This window comes from Physeter macrocephalus, chromosome 21 (genome assembly GCF_002837175.3).
Source record: "Physeter macrocephalus isolate SW-GA chromosome 21, ASM283717v5, whole genome shotgun sequence".
Classification (NCBI taxonomy): domain Eukaryota; kingdom Metazoa; phylum Chordata; class Mammalia; order Artiodactyla; family Physeteridae; genus Physeter; species Physeter macrocephalus.
Window position 1 is genome coordinate 8,676,623 of NC_041234.1, and position 18,743 is coordinate 8,695,365.

The 18,743-nt window shown below is 38.5% G+C and overlaps 1 protein-coding gene and 1 non-coding gene across 5 annotated transcripts in view; both read left to right on the forward strand.

The window, feature by feature from the left end:
* Positions 1–18,743, forward strand: part of POLA1 (DNA polymerase alpha 1, catalytic subunit) — a 299,996-nt gene that overhangs the window by 38,145 nt on the left and 243,108 nt on the right. For 3 of the 4 annotated variants that reach the window (XM_007107041.4, XM_007107040.4, XM_055081936.1), the window contains exons 17-24: positions 3,287–3,348; positions 4,781–4,870; positions 6,802–6,918; positions 8,145–8,320; positions 10,428–10,557; positions 11,050–11,169; positions 12,667–12,766; positions 14,549–14,673. In XM_007107041.4, the coding sequence (XP_007107103.2) occupies positions 3,287–3,348; positions 4,781–4,870; positions 6,802–6,918; positions 8,145–8,320; positions 10,428–10,557; positions 11,050–11,169; positions 12,667–12,766; positions 14,549–14,673 (920 nt within the window). The remainder of the gene's footprint in view (positions 1–3,286; positions 3,349–4,780; positions 4,871–6,801; positions 6,919–8,144; positions 8,321–10,427; positions 10,558–11,049; positions 11,170–12,666; positions 12,767–14,548; positions 14,674–18,743) is intronic. The other variant, XM_028482923.2, reaches the window with a different exon arrangement.
* LOC112062022 (small Cajal body-specific RNA 24) lies at positions 13,930–14,059 on the forward strand. The gene has a single exon (XR_002890497.1). It is a non-coding gene; the product is annotated as a small Cajal body-specific RNA 24 (non-coding RNA).

The window sequence follows — 18,743 nt, forward strand, 5'->3', positions numbered from 1 at the left end:
TCCCATTCTGAGGGTTGTCTTTTGGTCTTGTTTATGGTTTCCTTTGCTGTGCAAAAGCTTTTAGGTTTGAGTAGGTCCCATTTGTTTATTTTTGTTTTTATTTGCTGAGGAAGTTTTTTTTTGGTCAGTTGTGGACCCTAAGTTTTATTGGACTGGTTGCTCCTATTCAGCTGTTTAGTTTTTCTCTAGGAGCAGAAGTTGGGAGGCAGTTTGATATCTTTTTCTCTGTTCCAGTGGTTACTCTATTGTGGTAGAGTAGTTTTTTTTTCTGGGTCAAAATTATGCTGTAACTATTTTCTTTTCATGATGTCAGCCTAAAAGCCTGTCATAGAAGCCTGGCCAAAGTTTTCTTTGTGATGAGGCAAGATGCCAAGGAATAAATAAATGTTTACCTATTTGGGAGGAGTTATGGTAATATCATGCTGGAGTTGTGTTGTGCTATGCATACAATTCCGTGGGTGAAACTATTCCACAGAATTCTGCGTGCCATGAGGCAGTCTCCACCGCAGATTCTGACGTATTGCATGTTGAGAACTTGGCCAGTTAAATAATCATTTTTTTGTAAAAAAATAAAATAAGGGCACAACACTATTGATGTGTTATGCTTCCCGGGTTCTTTTCCAGCCCAGAACCAGAGATTAACTGGGGCAGCATCTCCTGTAAGGTTTCTTGGATACTAGGAAAGTGGGACAAGGGAAGCAAGCAGAGAAGGGAGGGTGATGTGTTATTTTTGTGAAGTTTTACTCTTTAAGTTGGGTTGAATACACAGAACAAAGTGATGTTGAGAATAGTTTGGAAAGAGAGAGTCATTAGCTCATTTCAACATTTACGTCCTCTGAGTATGTCACTGTATGAACAGCTGTTGTGAATGACAAGGAGTTGAGAGTGTAGTGGGGAAAGCTTTGGTCATCTTTACTATCCTAACTTTGAGAAGTTTGGGCTGAGTTCCTCCATTGTATGCTGGTTGAGGTTTTGGTGATGGTGGGCATTTCCTTTGGGAAAGACTTAAATATCTTCCATTCTGACTTAGATGGATAGCAAATGTTTCATCAAAGCAATTTTAACAATTGTAGGGACTTAGGGCTCTGTACTTGGGTATTGTTTTTTTTTTTTTAGATTTAATCTTCTAAACTTTTAAAAAATTGAGCTATAATTGACATGTAACATTGTATGACTTTCAGGTATACAACATAACGATGCCATATTTGTATATGTAGCAAAATGATCACCACAATAAGTCTAGTTAACATCCATCACCATAGTTACAAACTTTTCTTTTCTTGTGATGAGAAGTTTTAAGATTTTCTCTCTTAGCAACTTTCAAATATGCAATACAGGGTTATTAACTGTAGTTACCATGCTGTACATTACATACCCAAGGCTTATTTATTTTATAACTAGAAGTTTGTACCCCTTCATCCATTTCGTGCACCGCCCCCGCAGTCACCGTCTGTTCTCTGTATCTGTGAGCTCATTTTTTTCATTTTCTTTTCTGTTTTCTTTATTCCACATGTAAGTGAGATCACAGTGTATTTGTCTTTCTCTGCCTTATTTCTCTTAGCATAATGCCCTCTGGATCCATCTGTGTTATCGCAAATGGCGAGTTACTGTTTTCGAGTTACTGTTTTCAGTTTCTTCTGATAAATACCCAGAAGTGGAATTGCTGGATTATATGGTTCTATTTTTAAGTTTTTGAGGAAATTCCATGACTGTTCCATGACTGTACCAGTTTACATTCTCACCAACTGTGCTCAAGGTTTCCCTTTTCTCTCCATCCTCTCCAACCAACACTTTTTATCTCTTCTCTTTTTGATAATAACCATTCTAGCAGGTGTTGGTAATATCTCATTGTGCTTTTGCATTTCTCTGATGATTTGTGATGTTCAGTACCCTTTCCTATACCTGGTGGCCTTCTGTATGTCTTTAGAAAAATGTATATTCAGCTCCTCTGCCCATTTTTTAATCAGGTTGTTTGTTTTTATTGTATGAATTTTAAAAATATATGTATGTTGGATATTAATGCTTTATCAGATATATGATTTACAAATATTTTCTCCCATTCAGTAGGTTGCCTTTTCATTTTGTTGATGGTTTCCTTTGCTGTGCAGAACTTTATACTTTGGTGTAGTCCCACTTGTTTATTTTTGCTTTTGAGGCCTTTGGTTTTGGCGTCAAATCCAAAAAGTCATTGCCAAGACTGATGTCAAGGAGCTTACTGCCTATGTCTTCTTCTAGGAGTTTTTTTTCTTTTTTTTCTTTATTTTGGGGGGTGGGGGGGCGTGCCATATGGCATGCAGGATCTTAGTTCTTGACTAGGGATTGGACCCATGCCCCCTGCATTGAGAGCACGGAGTCTTAACCACTGGACCACTGGGAAGTCCCTCTTCTAGGAGTTTTATGGTTTCTGATCTTATGTTCAGGTTTTTTTTTTTTAATAAATTTATTTTGATTTATTTATTTATTGTTGGCTATGTTGGGTCTCTGTTGCTGCGTGCAGGCTTTCTCTAGTTGCGGCGAGCGGGGGCTACTCTTTGTTGCGGTGCACGGACTTCTCATTGCGGTGGCTTCTCTTGTTGCGGAGCACGGGCTCTAGGCGTGTGGGCTTCAGTAGTTGTGGCACATGGGCTCAGTCGTTGTGGCTCAAGGACTCTAGAGCACAGGCTCAGTAGTTGTGGCACATGGGCTTAGTTGCTCCGCGGCATGTGGGATCTTCCTGGACCAGGGCTCGAACCCGTGTCCCCTGCATTGGCAGGCATATTTTTAATCACTGCGCCACCAGTATGTTCAAGTTTTTAATCCATTTTGAGTTAGTTTTTTGTGTATGGTGTAAGATAGTGGTCCAGTTTTATTCTTTTTCGTGTGGTTGTCCAGTTTTCCCAACATCATTTTTTGGAGAGACTCTCCTTTCTCCATTGTATATTCTTGGTTCCTTTGTCATAAATTAATCAACCGTGTTATGTATGGGTTTATTTCTGGGCTCTCTGTATGTCTATTTTTATGCCAACATCATACCGTTTTGATTACTGTAGCTTTGTAATGTAGTTTGAAATCAGGGAGTGTGATGCCTCCTGCTTTGTTCTTCTTTTTCAAGATTGCCCTGGCTATTCAGGGTATTTTGTGGTTCCATATGAATTTTAGGATATGTAGTTCGTTTTGGCAACTATTTAGAGATCAAGGGGAATTTATTTATATTTAAGATGGTTTCCATTCAGAAACTTGCAGTGTATGTGTACTTGAAATTGGACTAAGATGGGTGTTGGAATCTTTATTTTTTTCCTTTTTACAGTTGTGTCTAAACCAAAGGATTGTATTTTTCCATATGATTTTAAAGAAGGCATTAAGGAAAAGGTAAAGAACTCACTGTTTATTCCTTTTAAATATGAAATATGTATTTGTTTAAAAAGAGAAAAGGAGAATGCTGTGGATTAGTAGAAATACGCTGTTTTGTATGTTAATTTATTAGATCTATTCTTGTTAGGTTGGACTATGGCATTAACCCGTTAAAAAAGTATTAGAAGTTTAAAACTAGAAACGTTATTTTACAATGTTTAAATGTTTCACCTCCTGGAAATAATGGGGTTCGACACTTTATTAATAGATTGGCGGTCTCAAACCCTCCTTCAGATAACTTAATTGGAAGCTTTTCCAAAATTGCATGATCACGTGATTACTATTTTGGGAAAGTGTTGGGTAAAGCCCACCCCACCCCCACCCCGCTAACTTGAAGGAAGTCAAGAGAAGTTGAGAATGCTGTGGATATTAAAGGTGACATATATTGGGAAGGTTGATGTGGGCTGGCTATAATTGATCAGTGATCTCTAAACTCCCAGTATACTCCATGAAGAAGTTTTCACGAGTCCTAATAAAAGTGGGAGGGGGAGTAGTATAATGAAGAATTTTATTTTTGGAGAGTATGTTTTTTCTTTTATGAAATGCCTGGGTTGGTAAATGTGTAGGTTTTAAAAATTTTTTTAATATCTTCACTTGCCAAAATTAAAAGTTAGCAACCTTATCAGGTTCCACTTACTTTAAATTGGTTTGAGAAGTCCAGTAGTCTGGGGGTACTATTGGATCAGGCTATTATTTGTGAAGTGCCCTGAATTAGTAAGTAAAATGACCTTGGAAAATTCCATTAGAGTCAAACTGATATTTTTTAAACCTGAGCTAGTTGTAGAAAACATAGCCATCAACTTCATTTTAAGAGTCTTAATAAGAGTGGATCTTTTGAATACCTGATTTATATTGAGTGATCCAAGTGGAAGCCTTTTATGTGTAGATAGGTTTTATTTAAGACACTAAACTTAATTCTTACATGTATGTTCGTTATTAGTCTAGTTTCTTATTTATGGGTTTTTGCACCACTATTTGGGATTAGTTTATGCAGTCCTTGGGATCTCTTTATGTGGTAAATACATAAACAACAAAGTCTACCAGGGATTATATAGGAAAGTAAGTAATGTTTTTGATAGGTACTCTGATTCAGATGCTATAAAATGTGTCCAGATACACAAGCGTGTCCCTATGGAAGGACATTTCTGCACTCGATAGTGCTCAGCGCTTAAAATTTTGCTTCATTCACATGCTTATTACTTGAATGAGCTCCTCAGAGATTTTGTGCAACTATTACTGTGAAATCTAGAATCAGGAATTTCATTGCTGCATTTAATTTTGAAATGGATGGTTTCTTTTAACCCTACGGAATCTTATCCTGCTTGAACAAGGAGCCAAGGTATAGTAGTTGAGAGTAAAGATAAGTGACTGGTATGTTTTTATCTAACAGAATGTGAAGGTTGAGGTTGCTGCAACAGAAAGAACACTGCTAGGTTTTTTCCTTGCAAAAATTCACAAAATTGATCCTGATATCATTGTGGTGAGTAGATGTTTGACCGTGTTGTGGGGAAGCTCTTCATCCCATAGTTCTTTTCAGTGTGACTTGATTGGTACTTTTTGAGCAGTGGAGAATCTTTTCAGACTGAAATAACCCCGTGGACTGGTGGGAATTGCTATACTTTCTCCTAACAGAAAGGAGAAAAAAACCCCAACCTACTACAAGATACTTTTTTTTCCCCTGTAATAGAAAAGCAACTCATGAATTACTGTTGTAGTTTAGGATACTCCTGTTATTTACAGTTAGAGAGCAGCCCAGAAGTAAGACAACTCATGTCAACTGTTAATAGCTCCAAAATTTTGGCTTAGTGGCCCGGCAGTATAATGTCACAGGAGTGAATTCCCTTGGTTGGGTGCGTATCTCCAAAGTGTAAGTATTTTAATTTAATGAGCTCAGTGGATCTCTGACATATTCCTTTGAGAGCTTGTGGCTAGGAGTCTTTTTTTTCTCTTGATGACTGAATATGCTCCTACTAAATAGTAAGAGGTAATAATTCATTGAGTTGTCTTTGCCACAGTTCCTAAGAGTCCTAAAACAACATTTTGTTTTGTGTTTCCTCCAGCCTTCCTTAGTTTGTAGACTCCTATCAAGGAGTTCTTCCTTTTGTCTTTTTTCTGGGTTAACGGACCAATCAAATTATTTTGTGCTTTTGGGTTTTTTGGAGGGAAGTAGCATATAAACGCCTATATTTTAAGTGTAATATTGGTAATTTGGTTACATTGAAGCCTTGTGAAAAATGTTTGCCATATATTTCTGTGTTTGTTTTTGCTCTTGGACACCTCTCTGGAAGATGGTGTAGCCAAAGTAGTAAGAGCCTGTAGGTTGTTACCAGTGTCTCTGCACCCGCTTCCCTTATGGTATTTCAGGAGCTATCTTGAAAGTGCTGGGGAGATTCTGTCCACAGTGCCCTCCTGTGGTGCTCTGGCTCAGCACCAGGCCTTCACCCAATCTCAGTAGTCTCCCTCTTGGACCCCAAGGAGATATCTTGGAGTCTAGGGTAGCTGGCCTGCTCTAGGGTGTAAGAGCCAAGACTTTGTGAGAAATCCAAACTGAAATAAGAGAGAATCCTGACATGGGTTTGAGTCCCTAATCCCAGGCATGATAATTTGGAAATGAGACTTCCTCATGTCCTTTGGGTCTCTTAGTTTAATAGACAAACTTGCCATAAATATATAGTGGTATATATTTTAAATTAAAATTAGTGACAAGTAAATCTGTTTATTAATTTATTTTAAACTTCATCTAGTTTAACTTACTAGAATAAACATAATTCACAAGACGGGAATTATCATTACAGACATGGAAATTTTGGTAATATTTTTGAGATTTTTTTTACTCGGTATAGTTTTGTTTCCATGTTTTTAGCAAAGTTCTTATTTGGAGTATGGAGTGACAGTATATGTTTATTTAGTTGCACATTGATTAAGAGTCTAAATCAGTAGTGTTTGAACTCAGTTCTTTAGGAAGAAGCTAGATGCACTTCCTCCGTTTTCTAAGAAGTCTTTGTAAACTGTCACGCAACATAGCTGGGTTCTTGGTTTTTAAGGAAGTAAGATGCAATTGTTTGAATACAGCTTTTACTGATCACCTAAAAAGTATGGGACATTAAAATTTGCATGAGACTGTGAAGCATGAGTTGCAAATTAAAAGACATCATATGAACCTTGCATCAATTAGGATAAAATAAAGTTTATTCCAGCAATCTGCTTAGCAGCCTTGTTAATGTCAAGGCTAATGAATGCTGCTGATGAATAAATTCCTGAAGAAGAAAGGACCCCAATCGGAGGTAAGCTCATGATGCCTTCAATTAGAGACCAGAAAAAGAAAGGGCAAAGAAATTCTATGCATATGAAGATAAATCCTCTAATTTGCGTTTCTTATAATGTTATTGGCTGCCTTCTTTTTCTGACTAGGGTCATAATATTTATGGGTTTGAACTGGAAGTGCTACTGCAGAGAATTAATGTGTGCAAAGTTCCTTACTGGTCCAAGATAGGTCGGCTGAAGCGATCCAACATGCCAAAGCTTGGGGTAATAATAATTTTCAAAATCTTAACTTCTCTATTTGGCTTCTTTATATGAAGTAGCTACCAGGGAGTACCCTGTGCTTCTTTGACTAGGAATCTGTTGCCTTATGATAGGACATTTTAACTTTGGCACTAAACACCTTTTCCTTTGAATTCAGCATTTTGTTGGTAAAAACCACTGGTAGTTTTAAAAATCGGCTCTTAGACTCTAGAGACAGCACATGTTCGTTAGCTCCACTTGGGCATCCCTAAGAGCAGAGTTGCGGGTTCTTGTTAAGGAGATAGGAAGGAGGAACGGAGGTTGGGGGAGGGGAGCAGACACTGAGTATGTAAGAAGACAACGGGCAGCATGCCTTCTTTGTTCGTTCTCTCTCACAGCAGCTCCGGGTTTATTGCACATTCTCACAGGGGTGGCAGAACTTGTTCAAGATCTTACAGCTAGTAAAGGGAAGAACTAAAATTTTGAACCCAGGCCCCATGTGACTCTTATAAAGCTTGTCACTTCTCATTCTACCTGCTTGCTTCACTGAAGGGAGGTTGAGGTGGTTTTGGATGAAGCACCTTTCATTTCCTAAACCTGACAGTGCTCAGCGCTTGCAATCTTATTTTAGTTAAAGCCTGTCAGTAAAACGGCATATGCTGCCTCATCAGAGAACTTAGGACTCTGTACCGTTATAATGCTCTCCAGAGGATTCTGCTGCTACAGTTTGGAGTTGGGGGCCAGTGCTCTTGCTTCTTTCCCTATTCATATCTTTATGGTGATAGAGTTGTTATTAACACTTCATCCAAACACTTGCTTTGCTAACTCCTTACCCCCTTCAGGGTTCTTTATATGGAATCTTCTCAGTGAGGTCTACGCGATCACCCGATTTAAGATGTAGTCCCCCCAAATTCCTTATTCCCCTCACCCTGTTCTGTTTTCTCTTTTCCATGTACTTAATGACCTCCTAAAACTATATAATTTCTTTTTTATTTATTGTATATTTCAGTTGAGATCAGGAATCTTTTCTGTTTTGCTCACCGCTATATCCCTATATTCTGAGTGCCTGGAACAGTGTCAGATATGTAGTCAGTGTTCAAAAATATTTGATTGATGGCTGAATGAATGCATGAATGGAAGAATGAGAGTTTCATCGTTGTAATTTTGGGGCTAGCCTCAAAGCAAGTTAGAATGAAATGTTCTCAGTGTCTGTTCTTCCATGGGATTTGCTTTTTGTCCTCCCCTTGTAGGGCAGGAGTGGATTTGGTGAAAGAAATGCTACCTGTGGCCGAATGATCTGTGATGTGGAAATTTCAGCCAAGGAATTGATGCGTTGTAAAAGCTACCATTTGTCTGAACTTGTTCAACAGATTCTGAAAACCGAAAGGGTTGTAATCCCAATGGAAAATGTACGAAATATGTACAGGTATGATACTGGATGCTTCAGAATTTGTCTGTCTTGAAATTAACAACAGCAAGACACCAGAATCATCCTTAGGCTGGAGGGACAGGAGCCTGTGGTGTTATGAAGGGGAAAATTGTCTTCATGTCAGCATCCCCGTCTCCATTACTTGAGTAATTTGAATTATTTTGCTTTTTGAATTATTCTAATTTTATCATAATATCTCCCTCATTTAACACCATCTTGATGCTTCCCGAGAGCAGTTTGGAAATTGATGTGATATTTAGGTTTCTGCCCTTAATTCATTAATTCAGAATGCAAATATTTTGGAAATATAAAATCTGAGAAGTCATTCAGTTATTTGGAGATATTGCTGATTATTTCTTTTTTCCAGCCTTGTTGAGGTCAAATTGACAAATAAAAATTGTATTTTATTTAAGGTACAACTTGATGTTTGATATACATTGTGAAATAATCTTCACAATCAAGCTAATTAACCTATTCATCACCTCACATGATCACTATTTTTTTCTTCTTCTTTTTTTTTTTTTTTTTTTTTTTTGTGGTGAGGACACTTAGATTTACCCCTCTTAGGAGGTTTCAAGTATATGATACAGTACTGTTAACTGTAGCCACGTTGCTGTACATTAGATTTCCAGAACTTACTCATTTTGCGTAACAGAAACTTTGTGCTTGTTTATTTCTTAAAATTTCTCCTACCCCTCTGGCCAATCCTCGTTCTATTCTGCCTGTTCCTCCCAAGTCCTCAGACTGCTTTTCTTTCTGACTGCGCTCTGTCCCTGGGTGATCTCGTTGAGTCGCAGGAATTTCAGTACCACATGGGTGCTGGTGCCTCCCGCCAGCATATCTTCAGCTTAGACCTCTCTTCCCTGAATTCCAGACTCATGTCTCCACCTGCCTGTTCTACTTAATGTCTGACATGAACCTCCAACTCAGCTTGTTCCAAAACTGAGCTTCTGACCTTCTCCTCTAGGTTCTTGTTATTTTTCCAGTATCGCTGGAAACCTCCAAAGTCATCCTCAGCCTAGAACCTCTGAGGCATCTGTGATTCCTCTCTTTGACATCTTATGTTCCATGCATCGGGAAATCCTGTCAGCTCCATCTTCAAAATATGTCTCTATCTGACCACTTCTTTTCCCCTCCGTTGGACCCACCCTGGTCCAAGCCACCAACCTCTTTCTCCTGGGTCACTGGGTCTTTCTTATGTTAGCCTCCTCACTGGTCTCCTTGCTTTTGCCCTTGACTCCTTGCTGTCTGTTCTCAACCCAGGAACCAGAGTCACCATGCTAAAGTTAGATATGGCACTCTGCTTACAATCTCCTAGTGACTTTCTGTTCATGCAGAGTAAAAACCAAAGTACTTATTTCGATTTACAAGGTCCTATACAGTGGGTCTCTCTGCCGTTAGCTCTGTCCTTATCTTCTACTCTTCTCCATCATTCTCTCTGTTGCAGCCATTGGTCTCCTTCTTGGTACTAGAACTGCCAGATTTATGCTCAGCTCAGGGCCTTTGAAGGTGCTGTTCTGTCTCCTGGAATGTTCTTCTCTCAGAGATAACCCATCCACAAGGATTGCTCTCTCACCTCCTGCAGGTTTTTATTCTCAGCGAACTCTTTCTCAGTTCCCTAACTAAAATTTGCCTCTGCTCCTGACACTTAATATTCCCTTTGCTTCTTAGTTTTTCTTCTTAACGCTTAGTGTTATATAACATATCACATATTAAATTTTTAATTTATATTCTGTCTCCCCCATGAGGACAGGAATTTTTGTCTGTTTTGGTCACAGCCAGCATCTAGAACAATGCCTGTCACGGAGTGGGTATGCAATACGTATTTAATGGATGGGTGAATGAAAGAATTTAGGGAGTTTTCAGATTGTATCTTTGTAGGACTTTTTGTGTGTTTTAGAGAAGGGCATTGATTGGGACTAATGGTATGAATGAATTCCTAATTTCATGCTGACCTTATTTTAAATCGTTTCCAAAGCTGAGGTGCCATTGCTCTGAAGTTAACTTATACCAAAAATTTTTTGTGATAGTTTATGAAGTTATGATTATAATCATTGTTTCTTTTAATTACTTGATTCTGTTTCATTCTTTCTTTTCTGTACAGTGACTCTTCTCATCTGTTGTACCTGTTGGAACACACCTGGAAAGATGCCAGGTTCATTTTGCAGATCATGTGTGAGCTAAATGTTCTTCCATTAGCATTGCAGATCACTAACATCGCTGGGAACGTTATGGTAAATTTAACATAGAAAGGGGGAAAAAGCATTTCCTGTTGGATCCAGTGTTTTCTGGGGGTAGTTGTTATATGATAATGAGTCTAAATGCATGCTTATGAAATAAGTAACTTGTATTCTGAAAGCTGGGCTTCTTTTGTAAAATGAAGAATTGCTTGGGAGAAGGGGAGGAAAGCCAGGTGCAGTATGTTGAAATTTGGACGAACATAAGGACCATCTCTGACATCTGGATGTGTCTGATTTGTGGAATGGTCCATTTGGGAGTAAAGAAATAGTCCAAGTTGTCAGTATTTTAAGCTCTTTGTCTCCTTTTAACCATAATGCTTAAAGAAACTGCTAGAAATAATTTAGCACCTTTTTTTTTTTAAAGCAGCCCTTGTTATGATGAGTGATTTTTGAAGGAGGTGCTAGGATTAAATCTGCTAACTCGAAGTTGCTTTTGTTTATTCTGCTTTTGAGCTCAAGTTTTTTAAAAAAAATTATATTTAATAGTCTAGGACGCTGATGGGTGGACGATCCGAGCGTAATGAGTTCTTGTTGCTTCATGCATTTTATGAAAACAACTATATTGTGCCTGACAAGCAGATTTTCCGAAAGCCTCAGCAAAAAACGGTGGGTCCAAAATTGTATAGTGTTTTGCTTTTTCTTATCCCCCCCCTTTTATTATCTAGATAGCTGTTTTTTGTTTTTTTTTTTGCTGTGGTAGTATCTGCTCCCCAAATAATTAATTCCCTGTATACTCTAGAAACTGTGTCACATTTGTTCTGTTGTTTCTGTGTGGTCATTTCTTCTTTACGTTTCTCTCTACGGGTAAAAATTATTTGTGAAATATGAAATTCTTTGAGGGAGGCATTAGGCCTCTCTGATGGGTGACCATACCTGGAAAGTGTTTTGCCTCGTTAGCCCTACCCAAACTTAGATGCAAGTTGAACCATTTATATCCTTGAACCCATAAGCCTTTATTTTTGTGTTGCATTGTTTCGTTTTTATATTCTAGTAGGATTAAGGTCGCTACAATCAGGTTTCTGAAGTGGCCTCCACATTGGAAGTAAAACTTAGCTACTGTTTTATCAGCACTGATAGTAATTGATTCAGAATGGGAGTTTAATGTTAAAATGACTCAGGTTCTTATATTTGCTTGTTTTATGCACATTATCAAAATTAGTAAAGGAAGTATTAACTTATAGGAGTTTGACATCTGCTGAGGTATTGAATGTTGGCTATTAATAAACTACTTGGGAAAGAATTTTCACTATATGGATGTGCTTATTTTAAGGTGTCCACATTAATAATGAGAATAATGATAATATCTATATAAAATATTTTGTGTTTTTACATCATGAATGTTAGAGTAATGAATTTAAGAGGACTCTTAGAATCTCAAATTTTACATAATATGAAGAGTTGAATTTTTAGTGTCCATTTATTTTGTTTTATTTATTTGTTTTTTAAAATTTATTTATTTGTTTACTCCTGGCTGCTTTGGGTCTTTGTTGCTGCACGCGGGCTTTCTCTAGTTGCAGTGAGCAGGGGCTACTCTTCATTGTGGTGCACAGGCTTCTCATTGCGGTGGCTTCTCTCGTTGCAGAGCACGGGCTCTAGGTGTGCAAGCTTCAGTAGTTGTGGTGCGTGGGCTTCAGTACTTGTGGCTCACGGGCTCTAGAGCGCAGGCCCAGTAGTTGTGGTGCACGGGCTTCGTCGCTCCATGGCATGTGGGATCTTCCCGGACCAGGGTTCGAACCCGTGTCCCCTGCATTGGCAGGCGGATTCTATTCTTAACCACTGCACCACGAGGGAAGCCCTGTCCATTGATTTTAAAATGTGAAGTTCTGTGAATTCAAAAATATTTTAAAGTAGAATTTGCATACTTATCAACTCAGATATAGTGTTTGTTTCGGTAACTACCATGCTTGGCATTCGTTAGGATTCATGAAAATATTACAATAACTGTCTTTCCTCAGAGGTAGGACCACTAACTAAAAGTAATGTTAGACAGAATGTTCAATAGAACTGTGTACTGCAGTTGGAAAGGTGGGAGGGGGATCATAAACTTTCTAAATTGGTCTATTAGTTGCTGGCTGGTGAAGTTATCTTTCCATTTGATATTAGGGAGATGAAGATGAAGACATTGATGGAGATACCAATAAATACAAAAAAGGACGTAAGAAGGCAGCTTATTCTGGAGGCTTGGTATTGGACCCCAAAGTTGGTAAGGCAACACAGCGGCTCGATTTGCCCCTGATGCTAAGGAACTTAATGCAGAGCCAGGCTTGAGAAACTAGAAGGCCTGAGTTGTGTTTTGTAGGTTAGTGAATAGGTTTCATAATGACCTTATTTTCTCACGTTCATGCGAAAATCTTGTTTGCCAGTCTAACATGGAGTTAATGTGAATCTTTTGTGGGTTTTTTTGCTGTATTCCAAGAAGGCTTTATTTATGGACATAGAAATTTAAATTTTGTATAATTTTCACATATCATTGAAATAGTCTTTTAAATTTTTTTTCAACCATTTAAAGATATAAACACTATTCTTAGCTCATGAGTGGTACAAAAAGGGGGTAGGTTGGAGGATTTGCTCTGTGCAGTCTGCCAACCTATTTGTCCTGTGGTAGGAGCGCCTCTGTCTCCTCCCATCTACTCTTGGGCTCCGCCTCTGCCCAGCGTGCGAGGGCCAGTGCAATTGGACAGCAAAGTTAAAGTACAGGCAGTAACTACCAAATTGAACTTTAACAAGAGAATAATTGTTTTCCTGTAATCATGAATGGCAAAGAAGATGTTTTGTGGTAAACAGAGCTAGAAAAGATTAAAAACAATTTTTTTTTTTTTTTTTTTTTTTTTTTTGTGGTATGCGGGCCTGACGCGCAGGCTCAGCGGCCGTGGCTCACGGGCCCAGCCGCTCCGCGGCATGTGGGATCCTCCCAGACCGGGGCGCGAACCCGGTTCCCCTGCATCGGCAGGCGGACGCGCAACCACTGCGCCACCAGGGAAGCCCCTAAAAACAATTTTTTAAACCATCTTAACCATTTTTAAGTGTAGTTGAGTAGTGTTGTTAACTGTATTCACATTGTTGTACAGGAATGAATGTCAATTTTATCAAGTAACTTGAACTCTGAGTAGGAGACATTTTTGACAAAAGTGATTTTATTGTGAGTTGTAATGAAACAGATCACTTGTCCTTTGGTGTTAGATAGATCTGGCCTTGAATTCTGGCTCTGTGCTCTTGGGCTGCCTGTTTTAGCCTCTGTAATCCTCAGTTTCCTTTTCTTTAAAATGACGACAAGAAAAATACCACACACAGATTTAAGGAATAATAGTACCAGACACAGAGTAAGCTATCAATATATGCTTGCTGTTGTTATTATTGTCTTAATTGTGGACATTTATTTTTATTCAGTTTCTTCTCAAGGTGAAGATAACTCTTTGTAAATGTCCTAGAGAAATATAGTAGCTTTCTGTTCACCCTTTGCAAGTGAAAAGGGTGGATCGTTCCACTGCTGACATTTATGTGTACATCTCATGTCTGATCTTAGCGGTTTGCGTACAGGTAAATGGGCTGCCTGTTTTATTCCCTGAAGGTGTGATTGTAAAAAAATGTATAACCACTCACTGGTATAGCTCATGAAACATTTGGGGAGTGGGGGTGTGGAGGGTAGGTGGGAAGGAATGCTTTCTTGAAGGAAAATTTAACAGTATTTTTTGGAAATGGATATGGCACTTGTCTAATTGATATGGGGAGCTGTTTGCCTATAATAATGGCATACTTTGGCGACTGCTTGGGTTTCAGGGCGAGACAGGATCTCTTCTTTTGTGACCTGACTTTTCACTCTAATCTAAGTCATTTTTACAAAGTGGTAGTTGACTCCCTTTTTCCTTTTGTGTACCTCACAGCTCTGGATAGTATATCGTTTCATAATAGATTACTTCTAATATGACATTTTGCCAGATCTACTTTTTTAAAAGATTTTTTGTAACATGGGGCTTTTTTCTTGCAGGTTTTTATGATAAGTTCATTTTGCTTCTGGACTTCAACAGTTTGTATCCTTCCATCATTCAGGAATTCAACATTTGTTTTACAACAGTGCAAAGAGTTGCTTCAGAGGCACAGAAAGTTACAGAGGTTTGTATTCAACTGGGAACTCTGGAAATTGAGATTAAAAGTAGTGCTTAAAGAAGGAAGATAACCAAAGGGCTCAGTGTTCTATTTCTTCCTCTTAAAAGATAACACTATCCTTTTTTAGTGGTCAAAAAAGGGGGGAGGGTTGGGTAGAAGGAGACTCAGACTGGTTCTGTGTCTTTTATCTAACAGCTTTATTGAGATGTAACTCATGTACTCTGCAATTCACCCATCTAAAGTGTGCAATTTAATGGCTGGTAGTTTATTTGCAGAGTTTGCAAACTTCACTACAATCAATTTTAGGACATTTTCATTATTCCCCAAAGATACCCTATCTCTTTTAGGTGTAACCTCCCTCTATCCCTTCATCCCTTCCAGATCTAGGCAACCACTCATCTTTCTGCCTCTAGATTTGTGTATTTTTGTACATTTCATATAAATGGGGTCATATGTGACCTTTTGTGTCCGGCTTATTTCATTTAGCATATTGTTTTCAAGATTCATTCTTGTTGTAGTATGTATTAGTACTTCATTCCTTTTTATTGCTGAATATTCCATTGTAGGGATATATCTCACATTTTGTTTATTTTAAAATCAGGTTGTCAATTTATGCAAAAATGCCTGCTGGGATTTTGATGGGATTGTATCAGATCTGTAGATCGGTTTGGGGAATATTGCCATCTTAACGATGTTAAGTCTTCCAGTCCATGAAAATCGAGTCTTTCCATTTATTTAGGTCTTTAATGTCTTTCAAAGATGTTTTCTAGTTTTCAATGTACAAGTCTTGCATTTCTTTTATTAAATTAATTCCTAAATATTTCATTATTTTTGGTGCTATTATAAATGGAATTGTTTTCTTAATTTCATTTTTGGATTGTTCATTGCAAGTGTATAGAAATATGACTGATTTTTTTTGTATATTGACCTTGTATCCTGCAACTTTGCTGAACTCATTTACTAGTTGTAATAGTTTGTGATTTCTTAGGATTTTCTGTATACAGGATGATGTTGTCTGTGAATAGAGATAGTTTTATTTCTTTCTTTTCAATCTGGATGCCTTATATTTATTTTTCTTGCTTAACTGCCCTGGCTAGAACCTCCAATACAGTTGAATAGAAGCGGCAAGACCAGACACCCTTGTCTTGTTCCTGACATTAGGGGAAGGCATCTAGTCTTTCACCAGTAAATATGATGTTAACTGTGGGTTTTCCATAGCTGGCCTTTATCAGTATGAGGCCATATCAGTATATCATCAGTATCAGTAGTTTGTTGAGTGTTTGTTTTTTTTTTTTAATCATGAAAGAGTTTTAGATTCTCTCAGCTACTGTTTCTGCATCTATTGACTGTACAGTTTTTGTTCTTTATTCTTTTAATATGATGTGTTATATTGATTGTAGGGCCATCCTGTGTCCCTGAGATAAATCCCACTTGGCTTTGGTGTATAATGCTTTTTATATATTGCTGGATTTGATGTGCTAGTATTTTGTTGAAGAGTTTCTTTCTGTATTCGTAAGGGCTATTGGTGTGTAGCTGTCTTTTCTTTCTTTTAAATTAATTTATTTTTAATTTTGGCTGCGTTGGGTCTGCGTTGCTGTGTGCGGGCTCTCTCTAGTTGCGGCGAGCGGGGGCTACTCTTTGTTGTGGTGCGCAGGCTTCTCATTGCAGTGGCTTCTCTTGTGGCAGAGCATGGGCTGTAGGCGCGCGAGCTTCAGTAGTTGTGGCTTGCGGGCTCTAGAGCGGGGAGGCTCAGTAGTTGTGGCGCACGGGCTTAGTTGCTCCGCGGCATGTGGGATCTTCCCGGACCAGGGATCGAACCCATGTTCCTTGCATTGGCAGGTGGATTCTTAACCACTGCACCACCAGGGAAGCCCTGTACTGTTTTGTATCTGGCTTCTTTTGTTCAATGTAATGTTTTTGAGATTAATCCATGTTATTGCATTATTAGTAGTTCTTTCATTTTTACTGTTAAGAAGTATTTCACCCTTACCTGTTCCCCTGAGATGAGCGTATGGATTGTTTTCAGTTTGGGGCTGTTATTAATAAAACTGCTGTGAACATTCTTGTACAGATTTTTTGTGGATGTGTGCTTTCATTTTAGGGGGGGGTAAATGCCTAGGGAGTGAATTCGCTGGGTTGCATGGGCAGTGTATGTTTAACTTGATAAGAAACTGTCAAATTGTTTTCCTAAGTGGTTACACCGTTTTGCACTCTTACCAGCCGTGTATGTGAATTGTTCCCCTTCTACTCCAAACACTTGCTATTTTCAGGCTTTTAAATTTTGACTATGAAAGCATTTCTTAATGATTCTACTCATTAAACATCCTCTTCAAAAGGATCTTTTTGAATTATCTCACATGGATTTTAGTGATCATTCAGTCAACAGTTTTATGTAGGGCTTAATAACTTAATGTGTGGTTCTTCGTATATAAAGCTTATACAATTGATTGTCAGTAGGGAATTTGATTAGATTTGGTTCTCCAGCAGTCAAAGATGTAAATTAACCTATTATCTCTGTATGTTTTTCTCTGCTTCTTTGTACATGGGGCAGAAGACGTCTGTTTGCCCTCTAGCTCCTGAATTTACATGTCTTTTGGTCCCAACCACACGCTTGGGGGCTGTTTTTCGGTCCCAATTCCATATTCCCAGAAGAGAGAATCTTAGAGGCTTGCCTAAGTTGGTGAACACACTCATCCATCAGCCATGACCACAGGAGTGTGTTCACCCAGTACAAATACGTCTGCTGAGGATGGGCCCTTCTGTGGGACTAGAGGATAATTTTACAGAGTAGGTATTGAGTAGACATCCCCACAAGGTAGTGACTACATTTGGTTAATAATATTCTTTGGGCTTTGTCCTGCTGCTGTGTCAGTATTAGGATGATTATCATTATCCAGCGCCAACCCCCCCCTCAACACTGCTCTCCGCCACCAGTTTGTTTATTTGAGTTTTCCAGTTTGGATTTTGGATATGAAAACATTCAGAGTTGGAAGGGACCTTAGAGGTCATCAAAAAAATACTATACATGTAGCAATTTATGGGTTCCGTATCATTTTCCTGTGCAGTGCCTTATTTGGTCTTGAGAACAGCTAGTGCTGGTGGAGCCAGGCCTGGATTGTAAATTTCCTGACTCCAGATCCTTTCCGTTTACTTTTTATTGCACCTCCATAGTTGCTGTAAATAAATTGGAATGTGTACCAAGATCTCTTTAATAGGTTTGCTGTCATCATCTGCTCTATTGGAAAACAATAATAGTCCCTGTTACTATTGTGAGATTGTTCATTTGAAGTTATTGATCTTTATAAAATCAGACACTTTGTAAAGACTGGGTTATCAAATGTCATTGACTTGACATACTTTAAGCCAAGAGGTTTATTTTAATTTTGAACCTGTGAAAGGGCAAATGTGCCTGGCTTTTCTTGGCAGCCTGTTAATAGAATTAATGGAGGCTTGAGAAAAATGCTCTAATGCTTTCCCTGCATTTTCCTGCTGTAAATTTTAATATAAGAAGACTGCTGGTTGCTTTCTTAAAATGTTGCTATTTTACTGATGGCAAAGCAATTTGTAGACAAAAGGTACCACATAAATACTAAGGAATATACATGTATTCATCTTTAGAAATGTCATGGCCTATTAAAATATGGGCTCCAAATTCCTAAAAGAAACCTGCTGATTTAGTATTTATATATATATATATTTTTTTTTTAATTTTTTTATTTTTATTTTTATTTTTATTTTTTTTTGCGGTACGAGGGCCTCTCACTGTTGTGGCCTCTCCCGTTGCGGAGCGCAGGCTCCGGACGCGCAGGCTCAGCGGCCATGGCTCACGGGCCCAGCCCGCTCCGCGGCATGTGGGATCTTCCCGGACCGGGGCACGAACCCGTGTCCCCTGCATCGGCAGGCGGACTCTCAACCACTGCGCCACCAGGGAAGCACAGTATTTATGTTTTTATCTTTCAGTCTAAAACATTTACAATAATTGCTATGGTTCCCCATAGTTTAAAAAAATTTTATAGCATTTTGTTTGCTAGTACACAGGACTTAACAGTAGTTTAGCTGCTTTTTTCTCTTTTTTT